General features: G+C 39.9%; 1 protein-coding gene across 4 annotated transcripts in view; it reads left to right on the top strand.

Annotated features, from left to right (window-relative positions):
• CHD7 (chromodomain helicase DNA binding protein 7) overlaps nucleotides 1–13,290 on the top strand; it is a 131,804-nt gene extending 118,514 nt beyond the window's left edge. Inside the window, exons 24-39 of one of the 4 annotated variants that reach the window (XM_035895821.1) lie at nucleotides 1,128–1,217; nucleotides 1,722–1,825; nucleotides 3,219–3,348; nucleotides 3,627–3,699; nucleotides 3,922–3,976; nucleotides 4,702–4,930; nucleotides 5,094–5,302; nucleotides 5,443–6,120; nucleotides 6,540–6,700; nucleotides 8,331–8,558; nucleotides 8,795–8,912; nucleotides 9,141–9,238; nucleotides 9,833–10,054; nucleotides 10,472–10,612; nucleotides 11,094–11,198; nucleotides 11,982–13,290. In XM_035895821.1, the coding sequence (XP_035751714.1) occupies nucleotides 1,128–1,217; nucleotides 1,722–1,825; nucleotides 3,219–3,348; nucleotides 3,627–3,699; nucleotides 3,922–3,976; nucleotides 4,702–4,930; nucleotides 5,094–5,302; nucleotides 5,443–6,120; nucleotides 6,540–6,700; nucleotides 8,331–8,558; nucleotides 8,795–8,912; nucleotides 9,141–9,238; nucleotides 9,833–10,054; nucleotides 10,472–10,612; nucleotides 11,094–11,198; nucleotides 11,982–12,935 (3,595 nt within the window). In that variant the 3' untranslated portion in view covers nucleotides 12,936–13,290. Of the gene's footprint in view, nucleotides 1–1,127; nucleotides 1,218–1,721; nucleotides 1,826–3,218; nucleotides 3,349–3,626; nucleotides 3,700–3,921; nucleotides 3,977–4,701; nucleotides 4,931–5,093; nucleotides 5,303–5,442; nucleotides 6,121–6,539; nucleotides 6,701–8,330; nucleotides 8,559–8,794; nucleotides 9,239–9,832; nucleotides 10,055–10,471; nucleotides 10,613–11,093; nucleotides 11,199–11,981 lie in introns of all 4 variants that reach the window. The other 3 variants (XM_035895810.1, XM_035895813.1, XM_035895805.1) reach the window with 3 other exon arrangements.
• Nucleotides 13,291–13,762: the final 472 nt, after the last annotated feature.

Below are 13,762 nucleotides of genomic sequence, written 5' to 3'. Positions count from 1 at the left end.
AACACATGTAAAACTGGGTATTGCTCCGGTTGCATCAGATCTCTAATGAGGAGCTCGCAAAACTGGTGGTGGTCTAAATTTTTCATGCGAGTGGGTGATCAGATTACTGCCTCCCTGGTCACCCTTGCTGTTCCAGGAGCAGCAGCAATTCAACAGTTGCTGTGATGGATTTGGGTACAGTGAGAGGGCAGGCCGAGTAATCTGCATTTTAGCTGGTACTGATTTTACTTCATGAACTAGGCAGCAGGGGGTGCCCTGAATTGGGTAAACACAGGAGAGCAGGATTATTTTCAGGTAGATACTTTTTCTACAGAGATGACCTCTTTTCTAGTCTCCTTGAAAAGCCAGAGTGTGACACTCTCTCTCTTGCCAGCTTCAAGTGTGACCACAACACCTGACAGTGCTTCCAAAAACGACTGCAGTATTGCAGAGATGGGGGAAAATAAACATGGGCGATGAAAATTTTTCACTTCCTTGTAGCAGTTAGGTTGGGCACAGGTAAAATTAAATAGCAGTTTGAACTATAAAGAGTAAAAATAGTTAATATCTCCCAAGGGAAATGGGGGATTATTTTTTCCCCCCATTCTCGGAAGCTAAAAGTTGTATAATCTGAAAAACCTGACATTCCATATTGAGGGTTTATTGTAAGGTAGTAAAACCAGATTTTATATCTCGTTTATTCCTACAACTTCTGATGTGCTTCCAAAAATGGTATTAAGGCAGCAGCTGAGGAAATTTTATGAGATAATGAAGCAGAACAGTTACTGAAAGCCATCTGCTCAGTTGTTTACAAACTTGCTTCAATACTTCAGAGGCAGTGGTAGAGTACGTGTCTAAACTTCACAAGCTGCACTAGGTAGAACTAAATGAAATGCGCCGGGGCCGGGCTGAGCTGGGTCCCTCTCTGTGCAGTGTAAGCGGTTGCCAGGCAGGCCTGTTGGAAGCCAGCAGAAAGCACCACACAGAGGTGATTATGTGCCACCATCTGTCACGCTTCAAGCCTACCATACAGCATGGCTAATCAGCCTTGGCAGGATGATGGATGAACAGCAGCAGCTGCCAAAAGCCACTGTTGGCAAACAGTCCTGAAGTTAAGAACTTTTTCCCCCCTCTGCCTTCCTCTCCAGGGTCCTGCTGCGTGTCCGCATGCTGTACTATCTACGACAAGAAGTTATAGGGGACCAAGCAGACAAGATCTTAGAGGGTGCTGACTCAAGGTTAGTGCAAGTGCAGGTTTATTTTTTGCTTTGTGACGCTGGCTTTTATAAAGTACATGTACTGTAATAATGCAGCGTTTAAAGGTTGTCACGCTTTATCTCTTAAATGTCTATTCTCAGGCAACCTTGTTATTTTATCAAGCGCTGTGGGTAATTTTCCTGGGGGAGGGAACGATGTGGGAAATGACAGAACCAGATTTTCAGTTCTGCTAATATTGAAGGATTATTCTATCTCAATTTAAAAAATTTAAAAAAATACACTAAGACCTTAAATGAATCATAGTTGGATAAGCCTTGTCATTCCACTCCCAGAATAGCCTAATGTTTGGTTTTTCTGTTGTAGGGTGGGGTTTTGGGGAGTTTTGTTGTTGGGGTTTTTTTTAACCATCCTAATTATTTTTCCAGGTATTTTAATTTCTGTGTTGGGTTTTGGTTTAAACCACTATTTTTAAACATCTTTGTCTAGTAATACCTTTGAGAATGTAAATAATGCTGCCTTTACAGTGAAGTAGATATATGGATACCTGAGCCATTCCATGCCGAAGTTCCTGCAGACTGGTGGGATAAAGAGGCGGATAAATCCCTTTTAATTGGAGTATTCAAACACGGTAAGTGATGTCTCACTCTGAACAAAACTCAGTTGTAAAGCTTTCTGTGTGTAGGACTGTTCAGTCATAATATTAACAAGTATTGTTCCAAAGAACTGTTGGCTTGTATCTCCCTTTTTTTTTCTTGCCTGCATTAAAAACCTAATACGAGCTGTAAATATCAGATGCTGTTTTTAAATGTTTGCAGAACATTTGAGAAGAAAACATTACTTTCTTGGCTGTAAATAAAACAAAACCATATTTGTTTAAATAATAGCCAAATAGTAAGATAGATCTCCATAAACTTTGCTTCCAGCACTGCTTCACTTGCTAACTCTGCCAACCAGTGTCAAAGTGGACGGTGGGCTTAACCTCTGCTATTAATCTGTACAAGTGCCTCCTGGGCTTTGTTCCAAGCAATATTTCACAAATGTCAGTGTTGAGAACTCCCGGCTCCCTTGAGTGGGATGCAGTCTTGTTAACTTTGAAAGGCTGGGGATGCAGAGCTGGCATGATATATACAGTGAGCGATTCCTGATTATAATCCCAATTCTCTGGAGGTCGCAGAGGTATTCTCAGCAGCCCAGCCTGACTAAAGGGGAGAATGATGGCTTATAAAACCTTTCATGATTACAGTTTGGCTTGAGGCTCTACAGCAGTTAGGAGCAGTGTGTTGTAGTACAAATCCTAATTGAATTGTGCTGTTCTGCCTATGTACAGCAGCTCTGTTTTGTGGGCTCAGCTGAGGCAAGTCTAGTCTAAAAATCATTTTCCTGCAGTGCACTGTTGGGATCTGCCATTTTCCATCTAGTCAACTTGGGCAGTAAAAAAGCAAACAGCAGTTTGAAAACCGTAGAGGGAACAGTGTCATCTTACTGACATGCATCATCCTAAACCTAATAAGACAGGTTCGTTGGCCTTGTGTATAACCCATGTATACAGCATTTTTGCAGCCTACATTGAGGGTTCCAGCAGGGCTGGAGCTATAGAAAATGCATATATATATATGTGTGTGTGTGTGTGTGTTTCCATTCACATCTGCATGTTTCCAGTAGGGAGTGTTGAATGTGGAGAACCACTGTGAAAGTCATATAGGAAACATGAAGACAAGTGTTGCGCTTGTGAAAGATTTTTACTTTACCTTATAAAGACATTAAATTGAATGCTTTGTTCAGTATCTACTATTTGTTAATGTTATTGCTGTGAAAATTTTTCTGTGCTCATGGAATTTACAAATATGAAAAATTGCATTACATGAATGAAATGGTTGTTTCCAGCACGGTGACAGCACCTTTGTTTTATTTAAAAATAAAGAAATTAATCCAGAAAATTGTACTTCTACTGCCTAAACCTATTCTATTCACAGCTGATTATAGCTTTTAAAAAAAAAAAATGTCTCCTGCTCTGCATGCAGGTTATGAGAAGTACAATTCTATGAGAGCTGATCCAGCACTGTGCTTTCTGGAACGGGTTGGCATGCCTGATGCGAAGGCCATAGCTGCTGAACAGAGAGGGACAGACATGTTAGCAGATGGCGGTGATGGGTAAGGAGGACATGAAAAAATTAATAAACTTTATCAGCAATGTATATGTTGGCATGAGTTCATAAGTCATATTTTGCCTACATCTTGCCTGAGGATCTCAAGTGATCATACGATGTAAAAAGTACATAGAATTGTTTACACAGTTGAGCATGAAATACAAATGTGTAACTTGGTATACCGTACTGATAGCTTTTGTAGCTCTTTTGCTTTTGTCCAGAAAATCAGCCCCCTCTCAAAAACTATATTTCTTGAAAATATTTCTTTTAACTATTTCATAGCGGTGAATTTGACAGAGAGGATGAAGATCCAGAATATAAGCCAACCAGAACTCCTTTCAAAGACGAAATCGATGTAAGAACTTCAACTTTCTGTAATTACAAATCTATATATATAATTATAACTGATTTTCCATGTTTATCTTAATGTGCAGTTCTTAAGATTGAAAGCTACCAAATAAACATACCTTACAAAGATTGTTTGCTGCTGTGTTTGAGAGATGACGTGTTTTTCTCCTGAAATGGTAACATATGGTAAAAACTGAAAACTAAAATATCTTCTGTCTTTCTCCCCAAGGAATTTGCAAACTCACCTCCAGAAGACAAAGAGGAGTCCATAGAAATACACCAAAGTAAGACTATAGCAAAGAAATTAAAAAGGCAAAACCAGACCGTTTAGTGAAAGGTGGACTGTTTACATTACCACATGAGGGATAGGTTGTGTTTTGGGAAAACACCACAGTAAACTTTTTACTGCCAATTCTCTTCATGCTTCACATCTTTCAAAACAACTGTGTACTGTCTTTGAATAATCCACATTATGGCTTTCTGGGTTTCTAATTACGTAGTAGAAATTGTGGTGATGATAAAGACCGGATGTTTCATAATGCAGCCGCTGATGTTTTTGCCGAGATAGTCTTGGAAGTTATAGATATGTTGTTTCCTCAGTATGGAGGAAAATTGCCAAGTTTAAGTGAGAATAATAAAGTGGAAAATCATAAGCATAGGTGTTTCCTCAGAGGCAAAATGATCTTCTCAGTAATAGATTTAAAGAGGCATTGCATTAATTTAAATACTTACAGTATTCATAATGTGTTTGCACTCATAATGTTGAATAATAATGCTTGATGGTTATCTCTAAATGCTTTTGTGAAGCATTTCTGAGTTCTTAAGTTGGATGTGTGATTCTATTTTTTATTTCCTTCCAATGTAGTTACCCTGTTTCTAATTTGTTATGCACCAATATTAATGAGGCATGTGTTCTTATCAGATAAAGCAGGAATCCAGTTCTAGCCATAGAAACTTTGAAATGTTTAGTGGTGGTTTTGCAGTGCACAAATACTTCTCTATTCTCTAGACAAGCACAGTGAAAGCAATGCTGAGTTAGGCCAACTCTACTGGCCCAACACTTCAACCCTGACTACCCGTCTGCGTCGCCTCATTACTGCCTATCAGCGCAGCTATAAAAGGCAACAAATGAGGCAAGAGGCACTAATGAAGACTGACCGCAGGAGACGTCGGCCTCGGGAAGAAGTGAGGGCACTAGAAGCAGAAAGGGAAGCTATAATAACTGAAAAACGACAAAAGTGAGTTTCTTAGTGATGTCTTCAGATCTCATTTGAGCTTGTGCATCACCAGTACCGCCCTTCTGTTTTAAAAGAATAAACTGAGGGGGTTTTGGGGTATCCAGACTATATTTGGACTCTCTTTATTCAGTGGCCTCACTTCTCTTGCTTCTTCCTTGACTAGATGGACAAGAAGAGAAGAAGCTGATTTTTATCGTGTGGTGTCTACTTTTGGAATTATCTTTGATCCTGTAAAACATCAATTTGACTGGAATCAATTCAGAGCATTTGCCAGGCTTGATAAAAAGTCCGATGAAAGCTTGGAGAAGTATTTTAATGGCTTTGTGAATATGTGTAGACGAGTGTGCCGAATGCCAGTCAAACCGGATGATGGTAAGTTCTAACTGACTGTAGGAATCAGCATGACTGTTACGAGACGGTGGGATTGTTGAAACTTTGTGCCCAGGTGTAATGATTTCAGAATGGGTGTGCATTTAATCGATGTTAAACAATACAAATTGATGTCATTGCAGAACCACCTGATCTTTCCACTATGATTGAGCCGATCACAGAAGAGCGTGCTTCTAGAACTTTATATCGCATAGAACTGTTGCGGAAAATCCGTGAACAGGTTCTCCATCACCCGCAGTTGGGGGAGAGGCTAAAGCTTTGCCAACCAAGCTTGGACCTGCCAGAGTGGTGGGAGTGTGGTAAACATGACAAAGACTTACTGGTTGGTGCTGCTAAACATGGAGTCAGTAGGACAGATTATCACATTCTGAATGATCCTGAACTCTCTTTTCTTGAGGCTCACAAAAACTTTGCTCAAAACAGAGGGACAGGTAATGCAAATACTGTCTCTTCTGTAAACCCTCTGGGTGCTGGCTGCAGTCAAACACCACCTATTGTCCCATCCACACCAGTACAAGAAGAAAAGACTACAGAACAAATGGAGTCTAAAGTTGAAGGGTCTGAAAATCCAGCAGCCAAAGAAAAGTCTGATATCAAAGAGGAGACAGATATTGCAGATAAGGACACTAAACCGGACTGTGATGCTGAGGCTGAGCCTGGCTCTGTTAAATGTGAATTGAAAGACATAGAAATGAGTACAGACGTAGACCCAAAATCTATTTCTGAGAAAGGTTCAGAAGAAGACGAAGAGGAGAAACTGGATGATGATGATAAATCAGAAGAATCCTCCCAACCTGAAGGTAACGTGTTGGTCAGATCAATTCTGTGTGCTTAGCACGAGCCCCACAGCTGTTGTAACTTGTGCCAGCTGGTAAGTGGCACACACGGAGCCATTATGGAGCACGGGATGGGCTACATGTAGCAGTTCCTCTGCCCTTCTGCATATCAGGTGGCTAGATAAGCTTTCATAAAAACCGTCCAACATCAGCGGGGTATTCCCCCACAAGGGATGGTTTCCAAGACGGCTCACTGAGCCAATAAGCACGGTCTCTGTGCCAAATGCAGAAGGCTAGCTAAGGCTCTGCTGTAGTAATTACTGAACAAAAAGCCTGAGTTAGTAATATTGCATCAAGCCTCGTTGTCTTAACCTGTCTAGTTGGGTTGACACTGGGTGGTTGGGAACTGTTGTAGTTAATGCCTGGTCGTGGTTGTTATTCAGCAGGGGCAGTTTCTCAGGGTAAGAATTTTGATGAAGAAAGCAATGCCTCTATGAGTACCGCAAGGGATGAAACGCGTGATGGATTCTACATGGAAGATGGGGACCCCTCTGTGGTTCAGCTGCTTCATGAGAGAACATTTGCCTTCTCTTTCTGGCCTAAGGTTGGTTGGCCTGTGTCATCTTCAATACAGATAAAAATGTGTTCGCAAAATAAGTGAGCTTTGTATGATTCTGCGCTTGTAGTAGGCAAGGGACTTTTTTCTGTGAATGATTTGTGGAATAGTATTTTATTCTTCAGTTTCATAAAAATTAGCAGGGGAAATGAAAGGAATTGCTTTACTGTAAATAATGTCATTTAGTAAAACAACAAACTACAGACAGATGTGAGTTCTTATAGGCTCCGTAACTGTATGTCAGCAGAATCACACCTCTTGTACCTCTATTGATGGAAGCAAACTTATGATTTTGAATTACGGATTTTGTCTGGAGAGCAATCCACAGTGTTAAAGAGCAGAGATTTTGTAAGATCACCTTTTTATTTTGGGGTGAGGAGATTGTAGAGGAGAGTATTGGTGACCTACATGATCTAAGCCATTATGTAATGTTGACAGATGTAATTGTATTAAGGTATCCTGCAAACATAAGCAGCAGTTTTAGGTAGGATAAAGCTATATCTTATTTTGTAACAGTGCAGAAAATCATCTAATATAAAATGTTTTTAAAAATATGAAACTGCAACCTCCTAATAAATCCATACATAATTTAGAACTCTCCTTTGCAGTAAGGGGAGAGAGAGAAATAAAGTAGTAATAGTCTTAAGCTTACTAATCACCATAACAGGGCCATCTGGTTTGGGATGGGGGGGCAGGGCGGGGGGACCTTGCTCTTAATAGGCTTATTCCTGGGGAAAGCAAGCAGTCTGTTGCAGCTGCTGAGATTTGCTAGTGGCTTTTGTACTGTTTTCCTGTTCAGGAAGCTAGCTGATGCTCATATTCCCTAACCAGCAGTATTTCTCATAGTTCTGAAGTTCCTACTACTTCAGGCAGGCTAGCATAGGCTGTGCTTGAATGGAAAAAATCAAATGATACTCATCTTCTTTGCTTTCAGCATGTATTTTGGAAACATGGGCTAAAATCTTATTCTAGTCACAGTGTAAAAGTAAACCCAAAAATCCTTTATCTGTATAGGTTCAGCATAAGTAGATTAATAAACATAATTAGAGATTTTTAGTGTACACGCTTCAGTGAAATTTGAAGTGATAATGGGCGTGGAATGAAAATTGACATTCATTAGATGTCCCTAGGTTGGTGCCCATTTCATAATGTTGAACTTTATTAATAGTGACGCTAATGAGGATCCACTTCCTAGGACAGAATTGCAGATCCAGCCTCTTGGATCTCAGGAACTTCACTGTTAAGATGCTGATTGCAGATGTTACGATTTTCCTTTCCTAACTGTTGATTTTGCTAACTACTGAAGTTTTGCAGTGTAAAACAATAATGAGTTTCTGTTAAATTTGTCACTTAGTACACCGTCGTACAGCAAACTTGGTCTGTCTTCCTCCTTCCCCCCAGTATAAATGCAGCCGTTAAATTCTAGCAATGTTTTATTCTACAAAGTTGTCTGTGTATTAGCTTCTTGTAAGGCGACCAGTTTATCCTGACCTGCAAGCACAGTTGGTTTTGAATGTATTTCTTAAGCTTTGGACGCTGGACTGTATCGTTGTACTCATTTGAGTTTTAAAGGCGACTTCCACGCTGAAGGTTCATTACGTACTTTTCCTTTATGCAGGACCGAGTCATGATCAACCGATTAGACAACATCTGTGAAGCAGTGCTGAAAGGGAAGTGGCCAGTAAATAGGCGCCAGATGTTTGATTTCCAGGGGCTCATACCTGGGTATACTCCAACAGCGGTGGACAGCCCCCTACAAAAAAGGAGCTTTGCAGAGCTCTCCATGGTTGGTCAAGCCAGCGTCAGTGGCAGTGAAGATATCACTGCTTCTCCTCAGTTATCAAAGGCAAGGCTGCGTCTTTCTCTTTCTTACATAAAACGTTTTATCTTGCATGCGCTTCTTTTGCACAATAGAAAAAACAAAAGACAGGATTTCTTTAAATAAAATAGGAAAAATAAAAAGTGTTTCTTTGAGTAAGATGAAGGCTTTTTTTTTGAGAGTTACATGTTTGGACTTTTATTTTAAATTCAGCATAGCAAACAGAGCTTTGCTAACGTTTGGAAATGCTCATTCTTCATTAGGAAGATGCACTCAATTTATCGGTTCCACGTCAGAGGAGGAGGAGACGAAGAAAGATTGAAATTGAGGCTGAGCGAGCTGCCAAGAGGAGAAATCTTATGGAAATGGTTGCCCAGTTACGTGAGTCTCAGGTGGTCTCAGAAAATGGACAAGAAAAGGTTGTAGATTTATCAAAGGCCTCACGAGAGGCAACAAGTTCTACCTCAAATTTTTCATCTGTTACTTCAAAGTTTATCTTGCCTAATGTCTCCACACCCGTGTCTGATGCCTTTAAAACTCAAATGGAGCTGCTGCAAGCAGGTCTTTCGCGCACACCCACAAGGCATCTACTAAATGGCTCTTTAATAGATGGAGAACCGCCCATGAAGAGGAGGAGAGGAAGGAGGAAAAATGTGGAAGGGCTTGATCTGTTATTTATGAGCAACAAACGGACATCATTGACTGTAGTAAGACAGCAACCTTTTTGTCTCATATTTGTTCTTCTGTGTGTAGTACTTTCTGAATGTGAGTTTAAAGTGTTGTTATGTTCTCCCTAATAGTAACATATGTTTTTTACCCAGCCAGCTTTCTCTTTGTCTTTAGAACTGCTATTTCTTTTCGAACCAAACAAAATGGTGTTCATATCATTCATACCAAGTTTTTACTATAGCAAATTGTGGCTGTTTAAGTAGCTTGTACTTTCAAAAAGACAAAAAGACTACTTTTGTTTTTTTACAGAACATAATGTATTTACAACAACATACATCTTGAGGCTTAAGTATGTCTTTCTTACTGTGTAGAAAAGGGAAGGCCTTGGAGGCAATTAATTGGAAATGCCTGAAAACTGCTCTGTCTTTAGCTGTATGTTCTTTAATGTCCAAGGATGCTAAATTTTCTGAAGTCCCTAATGTAGCTGTCTTTACATGGTATGACTATTTAAACCCTATTAACTCTTGCATATGCCAAATCTCCCTGAGCATTTAGCTTCAGTCCCTGAAATTATTTCTCCCAGGTAACTGTTCCATTCAAGTGAGAATTAATACAGATGTTAATGTTTCCAGGAGGATGCAGAAGTGACCAAAGCTTTTGAAGAAGATATGGAAGCCCTACCAGCAAGGAACATTCCATCTCCTGGTCAACTGGACCCAGACACTCGCATCCCTGTAATCAATCTAGAGGATGGGACCAGGCTGGTGGGAGAGGATGCTCCTAAAAACAAGGATTTAGTTGAATGGCTTAAATTGCATCCCACTTACACTGTAGATATGCCAAGTTATGTACCAGTAAGTATATGGTTCTAGTAGTATTGTTGTATTATATTAATACAAAAGTTAGTTTTACAGATTTCAAAATTAATTACCTCACATTGGGCATAGTCATTGGATTTTATAACTGTTGGCTTTCAGTAGAGGTTTTCTCTTTAGCCACATTTAATGTGGTATCTAAGTACTCAGGTGGTACTGGGGTGTATGGGTTGCTTTTCATTTCTTAATATTTGTATATAATAATGTGTTGAAACAGTGTTGGTGTCAAGTTCTGCAGAATTTCTTCATCTGATAAGAAAAAACATTTTTCTGAGATAATCTGAGGGTAAAGTAATTGTGCCCTTCTTAAAATTGTTGTGAGAAGTGGTTCCATGATGGGTGATTTTTCTCAAGAAAATGAAAAACTAAAAACCAATGTATTTCTCTTCTTTCCAGAAGAGTGCAGATGTGCTGTTTTCCCCATTTCAGAAGCCGAAACAAAAACGACACAGATGTCGAAACCCTAATAAACTCGATATAAACACCTTGACAGGAGAAGAAAGGGTACCTGTTGTAAATAAGCGAAATGGAAAGAAGGTAAAAATTAAGTTAGTTCAGTGGAGGTCTTTAATAATGTCTTTGCATGTGGAAAGTAGGTTTTCTGCTCCAAGCTTTCTTTTTAAAAGTTTAATAATTTGGCACCACCAGCAGTTACTTTTACTGGAACGTACCACCCAGTTCCTTTAATTTCTTATTTGCTCTTCTGATATGTTCATATTAATCACTTGAGTAAATAACTCTTACTTTTTGAAACTATATAGCACCTTTTTTCATTATATCAGGTACGAATTTAATTACTAGCCCTGCCTGAGCTGCAGCATTTTACATTTTTTTCAAACATGATCTACTAAATTCTAGTGTCATTAGCTGGTTTCCATGTAGTTTTCCACAGTCTGAACTGAAAGTTTTTACTGCCATCCTTTAGAGATGAAAGTGCACAGATAGAAAATGTCCATATAAATAGTTGTTTGGGGTTTTGTTTGTTTTTTTAAAGTATTAACCTTGTCTTTTGCATTAGATGGGTGGAGCTATGGCCCCTCCAATGAAGGACTTGCCAAGATGGCTGGAAGAAAATCCTGAATTTGCTGTTGCTCCAGATTGGACTGACATTGTTAAACAGTCTGTAAGTGAAAGTCTCATTCCATGCTTCACTGTAGATTATAGCACAGAAAAGTTGAAGGCTGTGTAAATTGATTAGTGAGTCTTTATCTCATAGCTGGTTTTGAGCTGAGGGAATTGTAGTGTCTGGGTGGGAGATACCCGTCTTGGGGCAGATGGTGATAGACGGCTGCTGCAGAATGGGATTGAAGTACACTCGAATAATCAGCTACAGTAAGGCAGCCTTCAGCATTTGTTTTGGTTTTGGTTTTTTTTTTTCTTACAACGAACAATTTTAATAAACACAGGTATTCATACATTAGGAACTATTAAGAAAATGTTTGTCATATTCATAACAGAAATAAATTCATCATCTTGGTAACAGGCAGCATCAAAGGATTAGGTTTTCTGCCTTTTATAACAGTTTGAAAGTAAAGGGTGCAGTGCTGTGAATACTCATTTTAATAAAATATTACTGTACTGAAGTTCAGTACAAAGTACAAAGGTATAAGCTCGTAACTGCAGTGTTATCAGGGTGGGTTTTTTAATGAAGCTACGGAGTTTCAGCATGTGTTGTTTTACTGTTGTGTTTAAATGTAAAAAATCTGAGGCTTTGCTTTCTTCAGCTTTTCTTACACTGCCATTCACGTTGGTAGCTAGCTAGTCATGATTTGCCAGGATTGAAAAGCAAACCACTTCTGGAGTGTGCTGAAATCCCTTCTGTTTCTTCCATCGTCATCAGTTAACTGCTGAAAGCTGTTAAAGGTAGTGGGGAATAAAGCTTGTGCTTTTCGCATCCCCTTTTCAGGGTTTTGTTCCAGAGTCCATGTTTGACCGTCTTCTCACTGGACCTGTTGTGAGGGAGGAAGGAGCAAGCAGAAGAGGAAGAAGGCCAAAAAGTGAAATTGCCAAAGCAGCTGCAGCAGCTGCTGCTGTAGCATCAACGTCGGGAATCAACCCACTACTAATGAACAGTCTGTTTGCTGGAATGGACCTCACAAGCCTCCAGAACCTACAGAACCTGCAGTCTCTCCAGCTCGCAGGCCTCATGGGCTTTCCGCCAGGGCTAGCAACAGCTGCTGCTGCTGGGGGGGATACTAAAAATCCGGCTGCCATGTTGCCTCTGATGTTGCCAGGGATGGCAGGATTGCCCAATATGTTTGGACTAAGCGGATTGTTGAATAACCCGATAACGGCTACTACTGGAAATGCCACTACTGCTTCCGGTCAAGGAGAGACTGAGGATGGCGCTTCAAAAGCTGAAGAGAAGAAAAATGAGAATGAAGAGGAGAACAAAGACTCTGAGAAAAGCACAGACGCTGTTTCTGCTACTGACTCTGCGAATGGATCTGTCAGTGCTGCTACTGCGGCGACTACCGCCACTGCCACCACTACCACCACCACCAACACTGGATTGCCCACAAACCCTCTGGCCTTCAATCCTTTCCTGCTGTCTACCATGGCTCCTGGCCTCTTCTATCCATCTATGTTTCTACCTCCAGGACTGGGAGGATTGACTCTGCCCGGTTTCCCAGCACTAGCAGGACTTCAGAACACAGTGGGCTCCAACGAAGAGAAGGCTACTGACAAAACTGAAGGAACTGCCTTTAAAGATGAAGAAAATCTCGAAGGCAGTGATGCAGAGGAGAGCCTTGATAAAACTGCAGATTCCTCCGTTTTAGAAGATGAAATAGCACAGGGTGAAGAATTAGACTCACTTGATGGGGGGGAAGAAATAGAAAACAATGAAAATGATGAATAACAGTACCAGTTACAGTTAAAGTGTTTTAAACTTTTGACAAGTGGTAGTCCTACTGTTTACACTCACAGTTAATGTCCATACTTAGTTTTTATAAGCTGTTCTGTAACATAGTGTAGCAAAAAAAAAAAAAGTTCAAGTCATGTTATACAGATGTGTCAAAAGGTATCTTGGTCATTAAGTATTGTGCAGTGCATTATTTATTATCCCTAGGAGAGATGAAATTTGAGAGGTGATCATGTCTTTTTAAGGAAATTGACATAATGCTCTGCTTTTTTTTTTCTTTTGGTACCATTGGTATTATGAATTAAGCAGCAATTTGTAATCAAGTGGCACTAATAGAAGGAAGTGCTGCTTAAAGGAAGGATGAAGTTATATATTTAATTTTTTTATTTTTATTTTTTTTTTTTTTTTGCTGTGAAGGTCAAGATGAAATTTACCATACATATCGTACTCGCGCTTCATTTTGACTGTATGGGAGTTCACCCGCTCACCTGCGCGCACACACCCACACACACACTCTCTCTCTGACAATCTTCATGATAGTGTGAATGTCTCTGTCTTGAGACGCAGCAATAATAAGGCAGCTGTTGAATGTGAAGAGTACCTTTTGGAAATTAACCCGCGGAGAAGGTTCTTACAGGATAAAGCTACAGTTTAATCGTCTCGTGATCTTGTAATGCACTGGTATAAACAAAAAGAAAAAAAATCAGGTACCTTTTTTAAATTAAAGGACTTTGTTACTTTAGCCACAAAGCTAAACAGCATTACCTCAACTCTAAACTAGCCTTGAAGTTTACAGACATGACTTTGTAAATGTATTGTTTTTC

Source organism: Egretta garzetta, unplaced genomic scaffold, assembly GCF_000687185.1.
Source record: "Egretta garzetta isolate BGI_Z169 unplaced genomic scaffold, ASM68718v1 scaffold340, whole genome shotgun sequence".
Classification (NCBI taxonomy): domain Eukaryota; kingdom Metazoa; phylum Chordata; class Aves; order Pelecaniformes; family Ardeidae; genus Egretta; species Egretta garzetta.
The sequence above is the reverse complement of the archived record's forward strand: the minus strand, read 5'-3'. Positions and strand labels throughout refer to the sequence as shown.